Source organism: Tupaia chinensis, unplaced genomic scaffold (assembly GCF_000334495.1).
Source record: "Tupaia chinensis unplaced genomic scaffold, TupChi_1.0 Scaffold146445_1, whole genome shotgun sequence".
Lineage (NCBI taxonomy): Eukaryota > Metazoa > Chordata > Mammalia > Scandentia > Tupaiidae > Tupaia > Tupaia belangeri.
The window spans coordinates 936,334-961,559 of record NW_006206301.1 but is presented as its reverse complement, the minus strand read 5'-3'; the positions used below and the strand labels follow the sequence as shown (position 1 = coordinate 961,559).

The window sequence follows — 25,226 nt, the reverse complement described above, 5'->3', positions numbered from 1 at the left end:
CATATGACAGGTGGTGGAATGCAGCCTTATCCAGGCCTCAGAGTCTCAGCTGTAGAACAAGTTGCAGACGTTTCGCATAGCACTTGAGGGTAGATATTTACTATAATATATAAACACACACCAAGTGCCTACTATATATAGTGAAGTGCAATGCTACAGAGTAGTTCAGCAATACTGTGTTGACATAGATCTATATAAGAGACTTAACATAGGTCACAGAAGAAGGTAGCTATATTCGACTTCCTTAGGTTAGTGTTTATCATTCCTATACTAGAATTGCCCACCTGAGGAAGGAATTACGATAAGGGTTAAAACATATGTTACTCGGGTCAGTTTAGCAGCCATTCTTTCTGAAATACAACTAAGCTGGCCATCGAGCCAGGAATCACAAGAATGGTCTTTAGGGCTAGCCCCATAATGCAGTGGTTGGACTCTGTACATTGGGAACCAGATCCCACTTGACTGACCATGGTTTGAGTCCCAGTCCTGGTGATCTGAGGTACATGCAGGGCTCATATGCATGCGTGTCACAGATCCTGACAGAAGGGTGAAATGGAAGCAGAAGGTTTGCAATGTGATCATGCACCATTGAGGGACACTTTCTCTTTCTCTCTCTCTGCCTTACAACGCATGTGCCCTCTGGCATTTTTTTTTTAAACAAAAGAAGAATGGTTTGGATTTAAGCCAGATGAATAAGCTGGTTATGCATAATAAATATTGGTGTCTGGAAAGAAGTCAAGGCATCTAAAGAGGTGGTAAGTCTGTGCTTCGTGGTCAGAAGGAGTGAGGTGGTAAAAGGTAGAGTGAAAACTAATCAGATCTGAAATTTCTTACTGTACATCTGACCTACCATTTGACTGTTTAGCTGCTCTTTTTTTAAACCTACTTCCCAGCTTTCATGTTTCTTGTTGTGGGAGAACAAAAAGGATTTTAGAGTCAAGGAATTATACAATTTTAGAAATGGGAGGAATCTTAAAAGTCATCTAATTTAGCCCTTACTGAATTCAGACTTCACCATTGCCACAATGGTCATCCATTTTGAAAATTCCCTGTGACTTCCATGACTAGTACACAAGACAACCAATTCCTTTTCCAGCCAGCTCTGTTCTTCCTTAGATCAAGCTGAAATTCACTGAGTTGCCATCCTACAACTTCTACCCATTTTTCTTATTTCTGCTTTTTAGAGGCTGACAGAATAGTAACAAAAAGTAAAAATTGTCACCTTTTTAATATTCAAGTTTTTCAAATTCAGATAGGTTTAAGGTCTTCTTTCTACTTTTTTCAACTTGCTAAATACCTGTCTTCCCTTAAGTTATTCATTCAACATAATACAAGATTCTTTTGCCGTCCTCTTCTGGGTAAACTCTAATCATGAATGATCCAATTATATTGCCTGGAGTAGATCACAATATTGTAGATGTGGTCAGAAAAGTGAAAAGAGGGACCAGCAGTTAGCGTAATGGCTATGTTGCTGAACTCCCATGTAGTCAACCACGGTTCGAGTCCCCGACCCAGTGGCTTAAACTCACACTGGGTGCATGTGTGTGCGTGCCCAAGATCCCGAGAGGAGAATGGAGGAGAAGGGATTGCGGCGTGGCCACCCCGCCTGGGGGGTGATTTCTCACTTTCTGTCTCTGGTGAGCGCACACGCACTGTAGCAAAATCCTTTCCAAAAAAAAAAGAAAAAAAAGTGAAAAGAAATTGGGATTATTATATGGAATATACACTATTGTATGAAATATATAATTCTTCTAACTCAGCCCAAAATTACATTCACTTTTGGGAGAACAAAACCATATCATTGACTCTTATGAAGCTTACAGTGATCTAAAACCACCTTATTACATGAGGTGCCTTTAAACCGTTTAATTTTCCAATCTTATATAGTTGATTTTCTTTTTTATTTTAAATTTCAAAGAATTTTTCTGAACCCCCAGTGCCTAAATTGGAGTATTTAGTTAATATACCAGAGTTGGGCTATAAGGAACAAATATTAGATAGGGCCTCTAAGTGTCTAGACATAAGCTCTGTTCTTTTATAAATCGACCTAAAATAAGGCAGGTCATCATGGGACAGGAGTCTCTGTGCCCCTTTGTCCTGCCTTTTCTACTCCGTTCTATCAGTGACCCTGGGTCTGGTCCAACGGAGGAGGCTGTTTCAGACACTAGATTGCATCAAATCTGTGGTATGGGGGTGATTCTGTTATGAAAAATTGTACTTTGACTTGCGACCCATGTAGGCTTCTGTGATAGCAGTTTCTTAAGTGTTCGGTTTTCCAGAAAGGCATTGAATAAAGTCTCATTTCTGGTTGAAAGACACAGAAATCCAGAACCAACCTGCTAACGAGTTCTACTTCCTACCAAGGGACTTGGTGGAATATGGCTTTCCACTGCTTTTATGCCTTTGAGGATTGGAAGTGGAGAAGAAAGGATAGTTTTTCTTGTTCTTGGTATCCTCCTTACCTCATACAGGTGTTGAACAGGTGTTGGTTGAAATAGAAACAAGATGAAAAAAAAAAAAAAAGACCTCTGAACATGGGTTAGAGAAATGAATTTAGAACTTCTCCGTTCTGTAATTTCATCAGAAGTGCAGTCAGGTGGGATCTGCAGACAGAGGTTCCACCATGGAAAACCATTATTACAGATGTTTTAGGAGCGAGGTAATCAGGAGATGACATCTGCATCACAGCAGTTGTCAGGCTAAACATTGACTCTTGGTTATGCTAGCGAGTGTGAGGTTCGCTGACATTGTGCAAGTGATTTTGAAACTCTCACATCTTCTGGTTATGAAAATATAAGCTTAACTGCAGTAAACCTTATATAGCCAACTAAAAATGATTCAGCTTTTTATTTCAATGAAAATACATATTAATCTCGGGGCTGGCAGGTGGCGTGGTGATTAAAGGCACTGAACTCCCACATGAGCAACTGCAGTTCAAGCCCTAGACCTGACAGCTTACTTTCTCACTTTCCTTCTCTTTATCTCTCTCTGATCAAACTGGAAAATAGTAATAACAAATAAAGTTAAATAAAATAATTCTTTTAAAAAAAGAAAATACATATGAATCTCTTCAAAGTTTATAATTAAAAAAAAAGTTTTGCTCCTCTCATCTCTGAAGTTTAAAACATGTAGTTCTATCTTTGACCCTCTATTTAATGTCAAAACATTTTTTTTTGAGGGTTTTTTTTTTTTTTTTTTTTTTTGGCTATAGGGCGCATGTTGCTCGCCAGAAAGGCAGAGAAAGACAGAGAGACAGAAAGCGAGAAATCAGGGTGCAGTCTCTTCTCCTCCATTCTCCTCTCAGGATCCTGGGCACGCACACACGCCCAGCGTGAGTTTAAACCGCTGGGTCTGGGCCTCAAACTGCGGTCGACTACGTGGGAGGCCAGCGACATAGCCATTACACTAACTGTTGGTCCTGGACAAGCAGTTCTTGGGGAATTAAAGCTTGAATTAAGCAAGATTCAGCTTGGCTCAAAACTGCCGTGATCAAGAGCCAGGCTCCAACTGGACCCACATGGGGAGGTCCTTGAGTCACATCCCAGGACCTCGTGAAGTATTCAGCATGTATGCGTGTGAGTGTCCATGATCTGGACCAGCCGAGCCCCGCTGAGACGGGAGAGATGGTCATATAGCGATGCTGTTGGAGCGGTCTCTCTTGGAAGAAAACTTAAACTGTCTTGAATCATTTGACATTCAGCCACAACAAGCACTTGGAGAATAACTTTGAACACATTGATTTTTGAACAAGGTCAAGGGGACCAGACCCATTTGAGGAGCTTTTCCTCAAATGAATTTCCAACTCCAATGTATTAATGTTGATGGGGCAGGTCTGGATTGGACTCCAGGCATCAATTTTTTTTCTTTTTTTAAGGCAAGAAAAATGTAGAAAAGTTTCCATAGGCTCTTGCGTTTTGCTTCCCAACTCTGATTCTTTGTAGTCATTAAGTCTGTCCCTGTAAATTGTAGTCATCTCAGAACTCCATTCTCCCCTTCCTCAGCCTCAAGTCCTCGAAGAATGCTTTCAGTGAGTTTTGTTTTCTTGTCATTTCTCTCTATATGTTAAAGGTTGCTACCAGATTGTCCATTTTAACATTATCTTAGTGTTTTAATAAAACCATATATGAAGCTGTCCTTTCAGTTGTCTCATGTATTTTGTGAAGTGAATTTCACAATAGCTACTATATATGATTGCTGTTTGAGGAAATGCATTTTGGAATTATAAACAGTATCGTTTGCTCATTGCCACAAGGGCATGTAGATGTCCAGTTGCCTCATTATATGTAGTGTGTATTTTGGCCTAATTGTTAAGCACAGTCTGTATAATTTTTTTTAAAGTGATAATCATTCATTTTTTAAAGACCTTTTGTTAATATTGCAGGTGGTGGAAATTATGAATATATTAATTTTTAATTCCAGTTTGCATCTTCCAGTGACCTGGGATAATAAATTATCAATAGAACTTAAGATTTGTGCTATACTTAACATGTTTATGCTAAATAAAGGTACTGGAGAGGAGCATAAGTTTATAAGTTCTCTTTCACCTTCATTTTGTTAACCAGAGCTGCTGTGCTTGGTAGTATGGTACAGATGGCACAGTGATGAGCAATACCAATGCAGACAGGTGTGTGTTCACAATGGCCACTTATTCAGCAGATTGTACAGAAGCATATTACGGGTCATGAAATACTGCATGCTTGTGATCAGGTAGGGAATGAGAAGAACAAATGAGCATTTTTAATAGACATCTTGCGGGCTGAACAGAAAGAAGCAATGGACAGCGTAGGCCGGGAAAACACTGGATGGTGCTTTGGAAAAGTGGGGCAAATCGGACCTGCCCCAAGTACTTTGCATCTTCATTTGTTGATTCAAGGATACCACAGCATTTTAATAGCAAATAAAAAGGCTTAAATTCTTGTATTTTGGGGGCCAGCAGGTAGCGTGGTTGTTAAGGGTGCTGGACTTTCACATGGGTGACCGCGGTTCGAGTCCTAGACCTGGCGGCATGCTTTCTCACTTTCCCTCTCTCTTTCTCATTCTGTCCCTCTCTGGTCAAGTTAAAATAAATAAATAAATAAATAAATAAATAATAAATAACGTCAAATGAAATAATTCTTTAGGAAAAAATTGTATTTTGTATATATATTTAACCTGTTTTGCACTTCCTATTATTTTACACTATATCAGGTTCCAAACACTTAAACTTGTATGGAAGTAGAATGAAATCATTTCTAGCACTGTGCTTTTTAACAATGAGGAAATTAGGCCCTGACAGTTTCTATAAAGAACAAAGCACACACAATCCCACATGCTCACACACATACACACACCGCCATGACTGCTGGTTTGACATAAAGATCAGCATGACTGGGCATTTGTGCAAATTAGGAAGAACAAATTTGTGTTAATTAAATCACTTGAAGCATTTTAATCTTTCTCTTGAAAGAAGAAGAAAAGAAAAAGTTGCCTCTATGGTCTTAAAACTTTAAATAAGGGAATCACAAGAAAGTAAAAAATTTTAAAATAATTTAACTTGCTGGAATGAAAACATAGATGGTATGATTTCAAAAGAACTATTTTTAAAACCTTTGAGAATCATGATTATAGCAAGACAGCTAATTTGACAAGCAAAGTCAGAATTCCTCACAATATTCTCTTTGGATACCGAGGTTCAATCCAAGCCTTATATTTGCCGGCTTTGTATTATTAAATATGTTTATATCAAAGAACCAGTCAGAGAGATTCTCTATTTTAAGTCTATGAGAACCATCAGTAGCATGCACTGACAGATGTTAAAGAATGTCTGTGGAAAGAATGTCAAAAACCTCTCCAAAGGAAAATCTGTAAACCATGTCCTCAGTGCAGAAATGCAGAACCAGATTTAATTACCCTTTTCCTACACAGCCCAGACATGCAGGCTCGTTTACCGCAGCACATGGCTGAGAGTGGGCAGTGGAGGACTGCAGGCCTGGTGAGGCCGAGAGCAAACCCATTTAGACTGGAGTTCACAAAGAGCACTCAGCAGAGGAGCGCTTGAAGGAAGGAAAGGAAAAGGAAACCGTAAAAACACAGGTTATTTTCATTCTGAGTGTGCCCTTTCAGAACAGCACTATTCTGTGTAAGACTTACAAAAAACTTGTGTCTGGTAGGTTTTTTTTTTCTTTTTTCTTTACCATAAATAAATAAATAAATAAAAGCAGGGCCTGCCAGTGGTGTGGTGGCTAAGATGGCTGGCTCCTACATGGCTGACTGTGCAGTTTGGGTCTCGGACCTAGTAACACACATGGGGCATGTGTGCATGTGTGCCCAAAATCCCAAAAGGAGAAATGAAGAAGGGATTATGACATGACCGTTCCCCAGGAGGGCTACTTTCTCACTTTCCCTTTATTTTTCTCTCTGTCTCTCTCTGGCAAGTGCCCTCTGGCAAATTAATTAAAAAAAAAAAAAAGACATATAAAATAGACATGGAACATTGGAAATTAAAAAAAATAGACATATACAATTACATGGAAAATTGGAATTATTTTTCTAATAATTTAATTAGTTATTTGTTAGTACTGAAAGTATCCATTTTTCCTAATAGAAAATTAATTAAATTATTAATTTAAATAATGAGTTGGGTGGCAGCAACATGGCTTACGTTTTATTTCAGAGGAAAGATGTTATAAAAGACAACATAAAGTAGTAAATTCTTAGCACACCTAAAGGGATTAAGTTTACTGTTCTTGCAGGAGGTCACAGGTAATTAAAAACTTAAGAAAAGGAAAAGGAATAAAAAATCTGTGAAATCCCTTATACCACTGTGTATAATTAGGCCAGTGGCTTTGTTTCCATCTACCATAAATTTTCTACTATAACGTGGAAGAAGCTATCTATACAGAGAGCTTAAGTTTAACCCTTAAATACCCAATAAAACAGTTCATTTGCTGTATCTAGTACATCAGACCAATTTGAAGAAGAATACAAAAAATGACAATATTTATAGAACATTAGAGGAGTTAATGTTGGCAAACAGAGAGTCTCTGGATCTCATTGCTCAATCTAAGTACTAGCAGTTATTTATTGTAATAAGCCTTTCATAGTGCTATTTTCCCTGTGAAATAGTCTTTTTATAACAATATGTATTTCTGTATTGTAGAACAAATATGCTTACTATTTTTATTGTCAATTTGATATTTCTTTTTGGAGCTGCACTGTCATATGGCTACTTAAATTTAAATTTCAGAGGGACACCAGATGGTGTAGTGGTTACGTTGCTAGACTCTCACATGGCCGGCCACGGTTTAAGTCCTGGGCCTGGTGGCTTGAAAATCACGCCAGATACATGTGCATGCATACTCAAGATCCCAGGAGAATGAAGGAGAAGGGATTGTGGCATGGCCATCCCCCCCAGTGTGTGATTTCTCACTTTCCCTCCTACTGTCTCTGTCTCTCTCTCTCTCTCTGTCTTCCCAGCGAGCACATGCATCCTATGACAAAAACCTCTAAAAAAATTTTAAATTTTAATTATTAATAATTAGAATATAATTTAGAAATGTAGTTCTTCAGGGCCAGCAGGTGGCATGGTGATTAAGGCACTGGACTCTCACATGACTGATGTGGTTTTTTTTTTTTTTTTTTTTTTTTTTTTGGAGAGATTTTCACTGTAGGGCGCATGCGCTCGCCAGACAGACAGAGAGAGACATAGAGACAGAAAGCGAGAAATCACCCCCCAGGGGGGATGGTCACGCCGAAATCCCTTCTCCTCCATTCTCCTCTTGGGATCTTGGGTACGCACACACACGCGCCCGGCGTGAGTTTTAAGCCACCGGGTCCGGGACACGAACCGCGGTCGACTACGTGGGAGTCCAGCGACATAGCCATTACGCTAACTGCTGGTTCCCATGACTGATGTGGTTTGAGTCCTGGGCCTGGCAGCTTGAAAATCACCTCAGATGCATGTGCATTCATGCCCAAAATCCCAGGAGGAAAATGGAGAAGGAATTGTGTCCTGGCCATCCCTCCAGGGGGTTATTTCTCACTTTCCCTTTCACTGTCTCTCTCTTACCTCTTCCTGGTGAGCACATACACCCTATAGTAAAAACCTTAAAAACAAAACAAACAAAGATTCTTCAGTCACACTTGCCGTATCTTAAATGCTCAGTAACTATATTATCGAGAATACTTCCATCATCACAGAAAGTTAAGTTGGGCAGCAATATCTTAGCACTGATATTTACTTTAGTTCTCATCAGTGCATTTCTTTGAAAGGTGAGAACATAAATCATGTGTTTTTAGACTGCAGGTATGGAAGGGACTGATCTGCTACAAACAGAAAAAATATACTAGAGACCAAGCTGTAAAGAAGATACATTTAACACGGGGTCACAGAACACAAAAAGGAAATGGCAGTGTGACCTTCTGAAATACTGGACAGTTCTTGCTAATGTTCTGAACTACGACAGACTTCCATCAGCTTACATACAGTCATATTACTGGCAATTTCTTTTGTACTTAAAACTATTTCTTTAAAAAAACTTTGTGTTTTTAACAGACATAAGCTCTAAGCTTAGATAATTATAAACAGGTTTTTACCCACATCAATGTCTAGCACAGATGCAGGGCTGCTCTGTCACTGAGAAGAGCTCTGAGCAGTACAGAAGCCCACACGTTCTGCTAAACGTCAGCCCAGTCTTTCAGACAACCCAAAACACCCCCTGAATATTTCCAATACATTTGAGAAACCTTGTGCTTTATGGTGTAGATGTTCACAACTGCTGATAAATTTGTTCATCTTCCTTTCAGAGTGTGTGTCTGTCCAGAGCTTTTGTCTCAAGTGTTTGTGACACACCCAGCCCTATTCCTTTGTTTTTAAGCTTTATGCCATAGAGCATGTGTGCTTGCTAGGGACAGAGAGGGAAAGTAAGAAATCTCCACCATGGGGGATGGCCATGATGCAGTCCCTTCTCCTCCATTCTCCTCTCAGGATTTTGGGTGCACATGCACACGTGCCTAGCATATTTTTCAAGCTGCAGGTCCAGGACTTAACTGCAGAGTTGGCCATGTGGGATCCACCTTAACCGCACCACCTGCTGGGCCTAGCTCCATTTAAAATTAAAAAAAAAAAGGGTTCCCCTAATCATAGTTTACAGATCCCTTATGAGCAATATTCCCCAAAATAAGTAAAAAAGTAAAAAGAAATAGGTCAATAAGTTTGAACAAAGGAAGAAGAGAAGGAACAATATCTATTAACCACTGTATCCAGGCACTGTGCCAAGCAAAGTTCAGCAAAGTTAAGTAAATATACCAGTCCACACAGCTGCTAAAGTCAAGAAAATAGAGATACTAGATAATTGATGACCTGGTGGCTTTTATCAACTAGTATCATGATAATCTATTGGTAGACAGTTGAGTACCTGCTCTGTTGACCCTGGAATGATCCAGAGATAAATACAACATAGTGCCTGTGTTTGGCGAGCATTCAGCCTGTTTAGAAATCAGAAATTTACACACATAACCAGTGCAAGTAAGGGCATTGCACTAACATTTGCACTCATTGTGCTGTGTGTGTTTTTTTTCTTTTTTTTTTGGAGAGTTTTTTTCTTATTGTGTATGTGCGCTCGCCAGAAAGACAGAGAGAGATGGAGAGATAGAAAGCAGGAAATCACCCTTCAGAGGGGATGGCCACACCGCAATCCCTTCTCCTCCATTCACGTCTCGGGATCTTGGGCACACATGCACACGCGCCCGGCGTGAGTTTAAGCCACCAGGTCCAGGACTTGAACCGCGGTTGACTACATGGGAGTCCAGCGACATAGCCATTACATTAACTGCTTGTCCCAGTGCTGTGTGTTTTTTAAAACATACTCTATTTGATCTTCACAGCAAATTTGCAAAGTGGTTAGGATCTTATAGATGGAAAAATTGTGGTTTGGGCAGAGCAAGCTACCCAGCTAGACAGTAGCTGGGCTCAGAATTGCATCCAAGTTGGTGGCTAACAAATCACTTTCCTCCATGGGAATTAATGACTCCTCACAAGAGAAATGGGGAAGAGCTTCATCTCATTGATACTTAAGAATCAATAGGATTGAATGCTGGCCACAGAATCAGAACTACAGAGGAATAGATGTATGTGGGAATGGACACAGCCATTTTTACTTAAGTGTGCGAAGCCTGGGAGCCACTGTGAGAAGTGAGCTCCAAGGTCATGTCATGCCTTGAGCTTTAGCTATAGGTGATGATACTTGAAGGACTAATTTCAAGAAGTATTTGTGTTCAAATATGAACAAAACTTAAGGCTAGATGGTGGTGCATTAGTAAAACACAGTGCTCCATGAGGCTGACCCACGTAGGAAGGTTCCAGGATAGAGTTTGAAGACCTCCCCGAGTACACCAGGCACAGTCATGCCTGTGATCTGAGGCTGGCTGGGGTTGAGGTGGACCATGGAGTCAGGATTCCATTGTCTCTCACACTATCTTGCTCATGGAAGAAATAAACTTCAAAACAAAACAAAACCTGACCCAGCTATGGTGGGGTGTGCTACTGAGACATGTACTCCACAAGCTGGAACCACGTGGGAGACCCAGGTTCCATTCCTGGTTCATTCTAAAGGCTGGGTGCAGTGACATGTGCTATGGTCTGAACTGGGAGACCGAGGCAGGAAGGTGCAATAGAGCAAGACCCTGTCTTTAAACAAAAATAGGACAGAACTTGATAGCTAATTGAATGGTGCTGGGAAGAGGAAAGAAGAAGAGTGACACAAATCAAATCTGATTGAATGAGTCACTAAGTCATGCTGTGAGGACGAATGGAAAAAATCCATTAAAACATGGTATAGCAGTCCAGCAGGTGGCATGGAGATTAAGGCGCTGGATCCCACATGGCCAGCTGCATGGTTAGTGTCCCAGACCTGGTGGCTTGAAGTTTATGCCAGTCGTGTGTGTGTGCCTGTCTGCCCAAATTCCCAAGATGGTAGAGGAGAAGGGATTGCAGCATGGCCATTCCCCTGGGGGATGATTTCTCACTTTCTCTCTCTCTCTCTCTCCCTCTCTCTCTTGCTCTCTCTGTCTGGTGAGCACAAATGCCCTATATCAAAACCTAAAAAACAAAACAAAGCAAAAAACCATGTTCTAGCTGCAAGTAACATACCAATAATGTTCAGCTTTACCTTGTCTTTGAACAAATCTCATAATCCCAATGATTAATTCATTTGGAACTTGTCCTGTAATTTATGTTTTTTAAGAATATAAATCTCTGCCTTAGTATCCTAGGATGTTGCCTTAAATTTTTAAACAAAGACAGAAAATATGATCTAGTTTGTCAGATATACACGTTACGTTTATGTAAATATTTATATAGAAACACTAGAAAATTGTGACTTCATTATCTTCCAGATTTTACAAAAGTTCTATTACAAAAGTTTCTTTACATAGTTAAAAAAAGAAAATAGCTTTTTTAAAAAGCTGAATAGTCTAAATGTTTACTTACTGGACTATTTAAAAATTTCTTTAGACTACCTGGTCAGACATTTAGTGGAGATTATTCATTATATTGTCCACCAAAATTATTTTTCAGTAACTTTTTTAATGAAATTTGTTTCTTCATTTTCTGTTTATGTAAAAGTATTTTAAAATTACCTTGGAGTGTTTGATATATATTTAGATCGTTGAAGATTTACAGTTTTCAGTCAGTCGCAATATTTTCAGTTTTGCTTTTCTATACTGTTGTTAACTTTTAAAATAATGATCAAGGAAGAAAAGCAAATGAATATTGGAGTTCATTTGGTATTATAAAATACTTGAGTATTTTATTGATCAGAGTGAATCACCATGTATGTTATGGCTGGCATTTCATTTTTTACCTAGTTTTTTTAATCAACAAGTAAAAATTGTATATATTCATTGTATACAGCCTATTTTGAAATATGCATACATTGTGAAATGATTAAATCAACCTAACATACGTCACTTAAAAATTTTTTGTAATGAAAACACTTAAAAACCCTTTTTAAAAACAATTTTCAATTATATAGCACATTCTTATCAACTGTCATCACCATGCTATACAGTAGATCTCTTGAAATTATTCCTGCCATCTAACTGAAATCTTGTATCCTTTGACCAACACCTCCCCAGCCCGGTGACTACCATTCTATGAGTTCAGCCTTTTTAGATTTGCCATGTAAGTGAGATCATGTGGTATTTGTCTTTTCACCTGGCTTATTTTCCTTGACATATTGTCCTCCCTCCAGGTTCATTCAAATGACATTACATCTTAGTAACAATACAGTTCATTATAAATAGTTAGTTTGCACTTAGACTTTTTTTCCATTTTGCTTTTGTAAATTACTTTACTTTAAAGCAGAAATTAACAAAAAAGAATCTACTTTAAAAGATTTTAAGAGAAAATAGTGTATCTGAAAAATCTTTTTCTCTTATTTTAAAAATAAATGACATATTAAAATAAATCCCAGTTTTAAGAACTGACTTTTTTAAGATTGCAGTATGGAATGTACTTTTATTGTGTTTATAAAAACTCTAAAGACAACTTTATGATGAAAATTCCAATATAACTAAGTTACTTTTATGTCAAATACAACTATTTCTTCAGATACCTATGTTAACTTCTTCATCTTGAGCCAACATAAATCATAATTTGAATTTGGTTTCATTCTAAGCTAGTTGTTCATGTTAATGATATGCAGAATTAATGGATTTTTTTTTTAACTGTCTAGGAAATACCAGAAAGGAACCAGAGTCCGGCTGCGGCTATTAGATCTCGAACTCACATCGAGGTTCCTAGGAGCAACAACAGACACAACCATACTAGAGGCTGATGCGGTTCTCTTAGGACTCCAGGAGGGTAAAGACTCCAAAGCAAAAGAGGAACATCATGAGAAGTGAAGGAACTTTGCTCAGTGCGTTTACTCTCTTTGTTGAACCCAGATATTCATGCAGTGAGAACATTGTGAATAAATGATTGAAGATGTAATAAATGAATGCTATAATTACAACTCTTATTTGTTAGAGTTTTCTTTAGCTGTATATTCCCTTCTCTTTTCTTTAATCTGTTTTTTTCCTTTGACTGTGAACCATATTGAGAAATTCTGTCATTCAATAAACGAGTGCTCTCTGTACATAGCACTGATCTAAACAGCACCAGACAAATTAGACAAAATCACTTGCCTCATGGCACTTAACTTCGCCTGGAGAAAGCAGACGGTAAATAAGTACAGCAGGTCCTCAGTTTGTGATCATTTAACTTACAGATTTTTACTTCATGGTGTACTCAAAAGGAGTACTCACCCTGTAGAAACTATTCTTTGAGTACCCAGACAGCCATTCTGTTTTCCACTTTCAGTATAATATTCAATAAAGTACATGAGATATTCAACACTTTATTATCAAATTTGCTTCATGTTGGGTGATTTTGCCCAACTGAAGGCTAATGTAAGTGTTTTGAGTATGTTCAAGGTAAACTAAACTAAGCTGTCATGGTCGGTAGGTGAGGTGTAGTAAGTGCATTTTTTATTTACTATGGGTTTATCACAATACAACCTTATCTTAAGCCAAAGAGCATATGCAAAATATATAGTGTATTAGGGCCAGCAGGTGGCATGGTTATTAAGGTGCTGAAGCGACCACATTAGAGTCCCAGACTCTGAAGCCTGCAACATCATCCCAGACTCTGCAGCTTGAAAAATCACTCATGTGTGTGTGTGTGTGTGTGTGTGCACGTGTGCGTGCACGCCCAAAATCCTGAGAGAAGAATGGAAAAGAAGGGATTATGGTATGACATCCCATGTGATGATGGAAGCTGAGATTATAATTATGCCCCCACTAAGATTGTTGGCAACTACTAGAAGCTAGGGCAGATGGATGGAACAGGTCCTCTCTCTCAGTCCCCATGAAGGGATCCACACAGTTGACCCCTTGAATTAAGACTCTTGGCTTCTTGAACTGAGAAAAGGAATTTTAATTGTTTTAACCCATCCAATCTGTGATAATATATTAGGGCAGCTCTGGAAAACTAACATCCAACACATGTAAGAGGGATGATGTCAACTTAGGGACCTGTTTCCCAACCTGGCTCAGAGGCCTTACACCTCCTGATGCTTTGACTATGAATTCCATTTGCAACTGTGTTATCTCCAGTTTCCTGTCCTCTATTATTTATTGATTTACTTCTTTATTTTGGTGCAGCTTTGGTGAAAATATCCACTGGACTCTAGCTGAAATTCAGCCTAGAGAAATCAGTTCCCAAACCCAGTCACCTAATTCAAGTCAGCCAGGTTGAACTAACCTAGAGAATCAGTTTCTGGATAACAATCTTCATTTACTTAATAATTATTAAAGTAAGGCAAGTATTTAAATTAAGTCAATACTCTTAAACATTTCATCATGTCAGCCAGATAGAATCTATCTAATGATGTTTCTGTGTCATCTCAGGTCCTCCAAGAAGCAGACACCAAGACAGGATTGAACGTGCAGTTCTGGTAAAAGTGCCTGTGAAGGATAAAGGAGAGAGAGAGCAGGAGTAGATGAAGGAGAGCCTGGAGCATGCCAGTCTGACACCTGTGAAGGAGGAAGGGATGGTTTCGTACAAAGAGTCCAGACTGGAGTGTAGCTCAGGAAATTCTTGGCCAGGTTAATGGTGATAGCCAGGGCAACGATTGCCCATCAGAAGTCCATATTAACCAGAAGTGTCCCATCCCTGCTTCTCCCAAGCTCAGTTACTGGAAATGTCCAGGAAGCCTCCCTCACCTCAGCTTGAACGCTGTTGAGGATTCCCAAGGTACAACAGCTGGAGGCTGCCTACAAAGTGAGCCAGTCTCTCTGAAAAGGAGAATGTCTGAACCGTGCATTCCTAGGGCTACCACAATTTCCAAATGTACAAGTGCTGGCATATAAAGGCGCATACGGTTCTGATTTGTTTCCTGGTTTTCTGAACAACAATACGAACTTACGAGTGATTTTTCACTCCCCCTAGGGTTATCTTGTCTTTGTAGAAGTTTGATTCTTTTAAACTATAGATGTGAGTCTCAGCCCTTTCCATTTTTATTTGGCTTAAGAGGTAATTCCTAAAATGGTCAACTCTTTAATGATCCATTATGGTAGAGAGGTATAGTGGTTTAGATTATCCTAATTATTTGTATTTAGCTTTAGAATATATATCATTTATTCTATGAAATAATAAAGCCAAATAGTTGTTTAAATTGTAAAACATACATAATAAAATCAAAGTTTATCCATGTTGTAGCATACATAAGGAATTCATTTCTTTTTAAGGCCGAATAATATTCTATTATATGTATATACAGTATTGTTTATCCATTCATCTATTTTTTTTTTAATTTTTTGTCATAGGGCATGTGCACTTGCCAGAAAGGAGGAAGAGAGAGATTCAGAGATAGGGGAAGTACTGAGAAATCACCCTTCAGAGGGGCTGACTATGTTGCAACCGCTTCTTCTCCCTTCTCCCATTAGGATTCTGGGCATGCACACACACGTACCCAGTGTAATTTTCAAGCTGCAGGTTCTGGAACTCAAATTGTGGTTAGCCCTGTGGGAGTCCAGCACCCTAACCATTATGCCACCTGTTGGCCCTTCCATTCATTTATTGATGGACATTGATTGGGTTGTTTCCATCTTCTGGCTATTATGTGTAATGCTGATATGAACACTGGTGTACTGGAATATATTTTTGATCCTACAGTTGAATGAATCTGTCTGGCCTAAGCAACAATGGCACACAAAAATATGATATCTCATAATAAATGATAGGTTAATTCTGGAATGCTGGTTAATTGTGTAGCATCCTCCTACTGCCCCCTGCCTTCTCTGCTCTTCTTTCATATACTTGGTGAAATATAGAACTACCTCAGTGCTTGCCGAACAGAACTGGCCTCTTTCTACATTTGTTGATTTACCCCTAACCATGTAGATATTCTATTTCCATGATGTTTCAAAAACTAGAAACAAGGGGACCTGCAGTTAGTGTAATGGCCATGTTGCTGGACTCCCACATAGTCAACCGCGGTTCGAGTCCCAGACCCGGTGGCTTAAACTCACACTGGGCGCGTGTGCGTGTGTGCCCAAGATCCCAAGAGGAGAATGGAGGAGAAAGGATTGTGGTGTGACCATCCCCCCGGGGGGTGATTTCTTGCTTTCTCTCTCTCTGTCTCTCTCTGTCTGTCTGGCGATCGCACACACCCTATAGCAAAAACCTCTCAAAAACCTCTCAAAAAAAAAATAATAAAAAAAAACTAGAAAAGACTATATAAACCATATAGGCCAGGATCTTAATATAGTAATATTGTAATACTCTCAACATGATCTCATGATGGTGAAATATATTTTTCTACCCCTTGACTTTGCATCTAGCCATGTGACTTGCTTTGTTCAATAGGATTTAAGTCGCTATGGTATGAACACTGGCTAAAGTACGCTTTCAAATTTGAAATTGCTTTCTTGCCCAGACCCTCAGACTAAAGAAAAATAAGCCCAGTGGACCCACAGTCTGAAGCAGAGTTGATACAGACCTGTAGACCAAAGTGTTTATTAGTGTAAGTGTTTATCTTTTACATTATAAGTGTTTATTTTGGCATTATAAGTGTTTATTTTTAAACAGTTGACATTTTTGTGGCTATTTGTTAAACAGCAATAGCTGACTGATACAAAAATTAATACCCATGAGTGGCATTGGTACTGGAATTGGATGGTGGGCAACAAATTGTTATAGGAAGTTAGAAAAATAGTCAACTGGGGTCAGCAAGTGGCATGGTAATTAAGGTGCTGGACTCCCATGTGGTCAACTGTGATTCAAGTCCTGGATCTGGTAACTTGCTTTCTCACATTCCCTCTTCTCTCTGTCTCACTGGTAAGTGCATGTGCCCTAACGCAGATTTAAAACCAGTGATAAATATGGGAACAGCAGGTGGCATAGTAGTTATGTCATTGAACTCCCACATGGCCGACCACGGTTTGAGTTGTGGAACTGGCAGCTTCAAACTCATGCTGAATGAGTGTGTGTGTGTGTGTGTGTGTGTGTGTGTGTGTGTGTGCCTAAAATCCTGAGAGAAGAATGGAGAAGGGATTGCACCATGGCCCTCTCCCCATTGTGTGTGGCATGGCCATTCCCCCCAGGGGGTTATTTCTTGCTTTCTGTCTCTCTGGCAAGTGTATGCACCCTACTGTGAAAATCTCTTTGGGAAAAAAAAAATGTAAATAAAATTAAATAATTCTAAAAAAGAAAAATGGAAAATTAGTTGCCTGTAGTAGCAAAACATTTGGTAAAACTGTCACTTGAAGTAATGAGGAAGACAAAAAATATATCTAGTTAACTAATTTGAGCAAGAAGTTTTGAGGCAGAATGTTGAAAATATAGGTTGCATTTAATAAGGAACTACAAAAAATAAAATCAGTAAAGTGTATGAAACCAATATTGTGGCTGTTAATGTGCAACTCAGGTAAACATGAAATATAAATAATGTCAGTCAGACATGACCTTGGAATAAAGATCAATTTTTAGAATATAGCCATAGCATCTGTTACTAAGACTTCTTGGGACCAGTAAATGGTGTAATGGTTACATTGTTGAACTCCCATATGTTTGACTGGTTGAGTCCTGGACCCAATAGCTTAAAACTCAGGCTGAGCATCATGTATGCATGTGTGTTCAAAACCCAAGAGGAGACTGGAAGAGAAGGAATTGCAGTGTGACCATCCCCCTGGGGGTTTGCTTTCTCACTTTCTGTCTCTCCAGCAAGCTCACACACCCTATTAGTAAAAACAAAAAAAAAAAAAAAAAAAAGACTTTTGAAATAATGAAGGTGTTTCTACAGACAGACCAAAGAACACTCAGAAATCTTACAGGCAGAAACCTACGGAAGCCTGAATGTGCCCAAAGCAGACATAATTAAGTCTAGAGAGAGAAAAGCTTAACTCAAAAAGAAGTGCAGGTGTGTCTTGTTATATAAAGTTGACTGGAATCAAACAAAGAGAAAGCCACAATGTTTTAAGACACACATATTGACAAAAGTGCTTCCAGACAAGACAAAAAGAAACTTGAGACTAAGATGTAGAAAGATGTCATGGACCTCAACTTTCTACAGGCAAGAAGGGTCTGAATAAGGGCTCAGCTGACAATATATTCTCCAGTGTTCTTTTCACAAGACAGAAGGAACAGGAAGGGTGAGCCAAGAACAACAGAGGAAGATGGACTTAAGAGCTACCGGAATGAAACAGAATGGAAGTCTAATCAAGGAACATCCCTACCTTAGGGTGGAGGGACCTAGCTAGTTAATAATAGGAATTCCTACACCCTTAGCTAATGGCTAAGGCTAACTTATGGCCAGTGATGGCTATATGCCTATTTTTCACCTCTTCAAGTAGGAATATTAATTGCAGTTCCTGCCCCTGGACCACCATTGTACATTAGATGTACTAATTATCTTCTGTTAAGTAATTATCTATTGCTAAGTAACAAATTATCTCCAAAATTCAGCAGTTTAGGCAACACATATTTATTACCTCATAGTTTCTGTGAGTCGGGATTGTACCTTAACTAGGTCCTCTGAGCCAGGTCTGTCTCAGGCATCACTCAAGTTGTCAGTCAGGGCTCAGGTCTCATCTGAAGGTTTGACTGGGGAAGAATTCACTTCCAAGCTTATGCATGATTTGGTTCCTTTCATGCTATTAGGCTGGGAACTGCAGTGCTTTCTATAGCTGTTGGCCATAAGTCACCTTCAGTTCCCTGCCATGTGAGCCTTCTCAGCATGGCACCCTGCTTCCTCAGAGCCAGCTAAAGAGTGAGAGTGACAGAAAGAGCCTGTTAGATGTAAGTCACTATCATGTGTAACCTAACTTCAGAGGTGATATTCCCTCAGTGTTGCCATATTGCATTAGTTAAAAGCAAGTTACTCAGGAGAAGAGACTAATACAAGGCCACAAGGACCAGAAGTCAGTTACCTTTGGAGACCATCTTCGAAGCTGCCTACCACAGGTATGAAGGAGGCAGATAATGTTCTACGTATTTCTTGCATTTCTAGATCAAAGCAGCAGGATCTGTACCTGATATAGATCACACGATTTTGGACCTTCAGCAGATATCAAGATTGGATGAAGCATAGAAGAGAGGGGATGCCAGGTGGGGGTAAGAATTTTATAGTGAGATGGTTGTGACCAAGAAAACCACTGTGATACAATAGATTTAATTATCGAGCTCATCCTTCATTTCCCTGTAGTGAGACTCTTGCTATAGTTTCATAGGACATGGGACTTGCTACTTATATAGTTGATACATTCTAAAAATATAAATAAATTCAGGAAAAGTCTAGAAAAATCTGTGAATGGCAAACCAAGATTTAAGTATTAAAGGAAGCCAGGGAGTTTGAAATACATCCCCACATTTCTGAGGCCAACATTAATGGAGTACTATGAAACTTCAAAACCACAGGTTGGTTAGACCATTGGGCTGACCCAGTATTGCATTTCTTATTTTCATATCATTTGGTTTTAAAAAATAAATACACATTTTAGTATAAATTCCTGAGAGAAACATGTGGTTTATTTGGAAAGACCGTAACTCCCCCCCCCCATGTTTCTTTAAAACTAATTACAAAGAACTCAGAGATACCCTGAGCAGAGGGAGGTAGGACAGGAAAACTCTGTAAAGGAATGTGTCTTTTTAAAAGTTCTCCTACCTACCTGCACTCTACTTGTGGGAGATGGAAAACAGGATTTTGAGCACAGTAGCTTAGCCTCCAGGTAGGAAATTGTATAGACCCTGAAAACGTCCTGTGAACAAATGAAATCTTTAGAAACCAAAAAGAGGCTCAGATTACTACCATTTGCTTCACAAAATTGCCTGCCTGAAAAAACAATCCAACTGTTTTACCATACTCTATAAGTCTCAAATCATTATGGTTTGAGAAAAATGCACATAAGACTGCGATAGCAATAATTACTTCAAATGAATGAATAAAAGAAAGCAAGATATTGTGTGTTTTTTTTTCTAGGCAACATTTAAATACAGAATATTTTATTTTAGATGCAGTAAATACCACAGAAGCCAGTAGACAAAGATGATGTCCCAGCTCCCCAAACCATACTAAAAGAAGTGGGAATTCCACTCAGGCAGGCAGCTGAGAAAAGAATTGTAGATAAATGCTGCTCGCTGAATTGGTTGGAAATAATGGTATATCTGAGTTAGATATATTATCTTTTAGATATATTTAGCATGGCCCGATACACTAGTAAATTTCCAAACTAGAACCACAAAATGGATGACAACTTAAGGTCATCCCATGCCTATAATTTTCTTTTTAAAAGAAATTTCTGGTCCATTAGTCATTTCCATCTTCCTTAGCACCTCGTCTTTCCCACCCACCCTCTGGTGCAGGTGTTAAGAACACTGAAATGACCAATGGACCAGAAAAAGTCCTGGAAAACCTACCAGGGGATCTTATTGTCAGCCTCCATATAATCTAAGTTTAAATGTTACTTCATAGGTGTGGAGCAAGAACTAGAAAAACCAGAAAAGACATTGTTCTACCCAGAGCAAGATGGAGAGAGTATATCGTTGGATCCTCTGGTAAACCAGAAATTAAAGTCTTACTCATGTGAGGTGAATGAACTTTGCCATGGTTATCTTCTAAATAATTCTCTGAGACTGCCTGGGGAGGTAGGAAGTTACTGGTCACGGGTGTTTGTAACGTTTGAACTGGATGACCTTGAGAAGTGGCTGTAATGAGCAAGAAGTTTCTGCGAAGGGTCCCTGGCCATTGGAGGGAAACAGACTATGCAGAGCTTGTAACTAAGAACTCCTGTTCATTAGGTGACTGGCTCATCTGTATAGGACACTAGAGTGTGTTTTGGCTTTTTCCCTTCCCTCCTGCCCCAAGACAGATACCAGTTTCTGCACTTACCAGAGGGCTCTCATGAACACCCTCAAGCATATCTAGACAGCCCTAGTCAAGGCCCAGGGGACTGAGGCTTTGAGAAAATGAGGCATTCCACCTGTGGAAGTTTTCCTATTCCAGAGCCTTTCTCCATATGGAGGACATCGGGACTGTCTACAGATATCTGAACAAGACATGACTATCGAGACAAAACACAACATGTCTTCATGTCTACTGAAGAAAGACATGGAGGCATGGCAGCCAGTTTCTCATATTCTCCTAGCACCATGACTTCAGCTAGAGGACTGTGCCTCTATCTACCACCCACCAAAATAGCTCTGGGCTGTCAGTTCACACTTAGCATTAGTAAATGTGCCAGGTCAACACACATCCCTCATGCGGTTCCTAATGCTGTCAATGTCCTCACTATCTCCTCTCCATCTATTCGTATATGAGTTCCCCACACAGTGCTTTCCCTCATATAGGCCAGCGTTAGTGTTTTAAGATAATCATGGGGATAGATGGAAAAATTGAATCTACTAGTTTTCCTGACAAACCATGCCTAATAACATGTTAACATGGTTAAGTTATCAGAAAAAAAGTTTTAAAAGCACACAGTAAACTCTTGATTATTTAGAGATTTCAATTCATTGAGACTAGGTGAAATGTCTATACAACCAAACTTGCCTATAAAACTTTAAAATGCATTACGTAATCTCCTGGCCCCCAAACATTTCCTGCTTTTTAAAATAGAGAATACTGAACAGGATTTAAAGTTTTCCTTGATGACTCAGGGTGACCATTAGGGAAAACAATTTCAGGATGATGTGATTTCCCAGGGATTATTAAGGTGGGGAGAGCTGGTAGCTCTTACCACATGGCCTCATCCCACTGTGCTCTTTGAATTTTTTACTTGCTACCTACAAACTTCCATGCTATTAGCTGATACTTTTTACTTATGTCAATGTACCTGTTTCTTCTAGTAATTCCCATGTTTGTCTGATTGGCTGCTACTAACCGAGGGAGATTTTTGTCTATACTAAACGACTTACAATGTCTCCTTTTTATTTTATTTTTTTAAGTTTTGCCATGGGTCATGCACACTTACTGGAAAAAGACAGAGCAAAACAGGGAGAGAGAAGGTGAGAAAGCACCTCTCAGAGGGCTGGCCATGCCACCATCTCTTTTCCATTCTCCTTTCAGGATTCTGGGCACAGACACACATGCACCTGCTATGTTTTTCAAGCCACCAGGTCCAGGACTCAAACTGCACAGTGGTGGTGAAAACCACCTCTCCACCCACTGACTCCACAATGGCTCCTTCTTTATTTCTTCTGTTTGCTTTATTTATTTTTTTTTCATGGTGGGGAATGTGTGTGAGTGCCAGAGAGAGAGAGAGAGAGAGAGAGAGAGAAGTACCCTGTCTAAGGGCTGGTGGTGCTGCAATTGGCTTCCTCCTGCTTATCAGAATCTTAGACACATGTGTAGTTCAGGTTGACCAGGCCAGGGATCCAAACCACAGTGGGCTCTGTGGCTTCCGCCATGGCAAACTAGAATGAACTGTGCCACCAGGCTGAGCCTTTCTATTTGCTGTAAATATTTTTTCCACCTCTTTTCTCTGCTGTCAACAGTCATTTTTATTGGTATTAGCAGGCTTTTTATGTTCCTACTTTATAAGTTTGTTTTACAGTGGTCTAGAAAAAGGTCTGAAGGGAGCTTCATAGAGTTATACAACTATGCAAGTGTTTTGTGGTAGCTATTTTCTATTTCAAAGCTTTTTTCTTATTTTCAGAACCACAACTATGCTTATATTTTAAAAGTTGGCCATTTAATTTCAGTCTGTCAGTGAGATTAAAGGTTTTAGGAAAGAAGATAAAACTAATAAGAAAGTAACTTGAATATTTGATACCAGTATTAAGAATGTCCTGATACAATCTCCGAGACCCGAAGTACCTGCAGGAGTGAGTAAGCAGATGGGTAGTTGAATTAATTGATTACTTCTACTTTGAAGAGAGTCAGTACTTTGTAGATCCATCTCCTAGGAATGGTTGAATACGTACTTTCTTAATAAACTGTACAAGTCTCAAAGATGAGGTTGGGTTTACTCATTATTGCATCTTCTTTTGTAGTGGCACAGGATCAGAAACAGAATATTCAACAGTTTTTAGATGTCATTTCATAGATTCAGTGAGCATGATTCTTTCTATCAGATTCTTTGTCAACAAAAATAAAACGTTTTGCAAATTCTGATCCCCAAAGGTAGGATGGGCATTTTTTAGCAAGGATATTTGCCAAATAAATAAATAAAATGATGATGATAATAATAATAAATTTCTCTCCCCTTCTCTAGTTCCCTCCACTGCAAATCCTTACTTCTGGCGCTACTCCATACTTTCTGAGTAAATGATGTGTCATCCCTTTTTGCTTAGGGGGTTTGAACAGAAATGAAATGACCATGCTACATGAACAGATTTTGTGTATGTAGATTTCAGATATTCGTTCAAATCTGGTTGCTGAGCCTGTGTCCCACGATGTATTTTGCAGATCTCTAAGCAGGGACAGAGGAAGTGACTATGTGTGCAACTTTACAAGGTGTCTCACTATTTTATGTTAGCTGTGCTCTTTGACTTCTCTGCTGGTACAAACACCAGGACTCACTATACTCCATTGCAATCCTTCATCCTCAAGATTGTAGGAAGTTTAAGGAGACTGGAGAGGAGAGAGCACAGAATTCCTTTCTCATTTTGAGCGTTCTGGTTCTTTCATGAATTGCATGCAGGCCTGACAGACGTTCAACGTCCGTTGCTGTCCTGCCTCTGAGTCATTTTCCTTCCATCACTCATAGACACGGTACTGTTTACCCAAGTGTTGAGAGGCAGCTTTCCCCTCAAGGGTGCTGGAAAGATGGTCAGGCTGAAGCTGAGCATTTGGCTCCTTATTCAATGTCATAGAAAGTGGGTAAAATGTGCCTGTTAATCAAATTTGTCCTCACAAAGGGATAAGCTCTGCTTTTTGGTTTGAGAACCGCTCGTATGCCCCGTTGTCAGAGTGAGTGGTGGCCTGTTAAGCTTCTTCAGTGTATATACACAGAACAGTGTCGCTCAGACAGAACGAATATCACCCTAGTCACGCAGTCAAACTTTCATTAGTTCCATCTGTGTTTCTTCTAGCCCAAGCCCCACAGATTAAACGGTGACATAGCAAGTAAATATTATTATTTCCACTATTTACCTAACGAAGAAAGCACAAGTAGTGCAACCTATAGAGAAGTCCTGCTAACTTCAAACCTCTAGCGTGGAATAACCTTCTTGCATATACTTTTCATGGGAAAATTGTGGCATTTATTCATTTATTTATTTATTTATTTATTAGGACTCAAAACAGGACTTCTCTATACTGCATCCACTTGAAGTTGTAGGTAAAACAAAACAGAAGTAATAATAATGAACATTTTTTTAAAAAGATCATGTACACTGAGTTCAGCCAGTGGTGTGGTTAAAACCGTTGGATCCTATATAGCTGAGGGCATGGTTCGAGTGCCAGACCCGGTGGCTTGAAAAACTCCCTAGGCACATGTGGTCGCATTCCTGAATTTCTGAGAGGAGAATATACGAGAAGGGACTCTTCCTTAGGGGTGCTTTCTCACTCTGCCCCTTCTTTCTCTGTCTCTCTCTGGTGAGTGCATGTGCTCTATTGGAAAAAGAGAAAAGAAAAGAAAAGATCATGTTTTTATTGGCACGGATACATGCAGTCTTCAGGAAGTTCAGGGAAAATGTGTACTATGAAAAAACTAGAAGTTCAAAATTTCTTCCACCAAAATAAACTCATACTTTAATTGTATTTTTTTATGGAATTGTGTTCAAAACTATTTCTGTTCCTGGCAAAGACAGCATCTCTCTGCAGCTAAGCCTATTAACCTTTGTTACAGTGATACAGAAAGTACAAAGGTATACAATTCTTTATCTCAGGTTTATTAATCCCATGTCTCTGATATTTTCTGGTCAATTCTTCATTATGGATTACCTCTGTGGTAGGTAACATCAGAAACTTTCAAGAATTCTTATCTGAAAGTCACTCAAAAGTATTATCAGATTTTTAAAAAATGTTATTTTCTTACAGTTCCTTTAGTGTACTGAGATTACATTTAAGACCAGGAAATGGTCTTAAATGTAACTCCCCCCCCCTTTTTTTTAAGAGAGATTTTTGCTGTAGAGTGCATGTGCTTGCCAGAGATACAGAGACAGAAAGTTAGAAATCATCCACTGGGGTAATGCCGTGCTGTAAGTCCTCCTCTATTCTCCTCTTGAGATTTTGGGCATGCACGCACACATGCCCGGCCTGAGTCCA

At 39.3% G+C, this 25,226-nt stretch overlaps 1 protein-coding gene across 1 annotated transcript in view; it reads left to right on the top strand.

The window, feature by feature from the left end:
* The window catches only part of MRPS28 (mitochondrial ribosomal protein S28), a 107,306-nt gene extending 94,314 nt beyond the window's left edge, over positions 1 to 12,992 (top strand). The window contains exon 4 of the mRNA XM_006168941.1: positions 12,714 to 12,992. Within this exon, the coding sequence (XP_006169003.1) occupies positions 12,714 to 12,882 (169 nt within the window). The 3' untranslated portion in view covers positions 12,883 to 12,992. The remainder of the gene's footprint in view (positions 1 to 12,713) is intronic.
* The last annotated feature ends 12,234 nt before the right edge of the window (positions 12,993 to 25,226 follow it).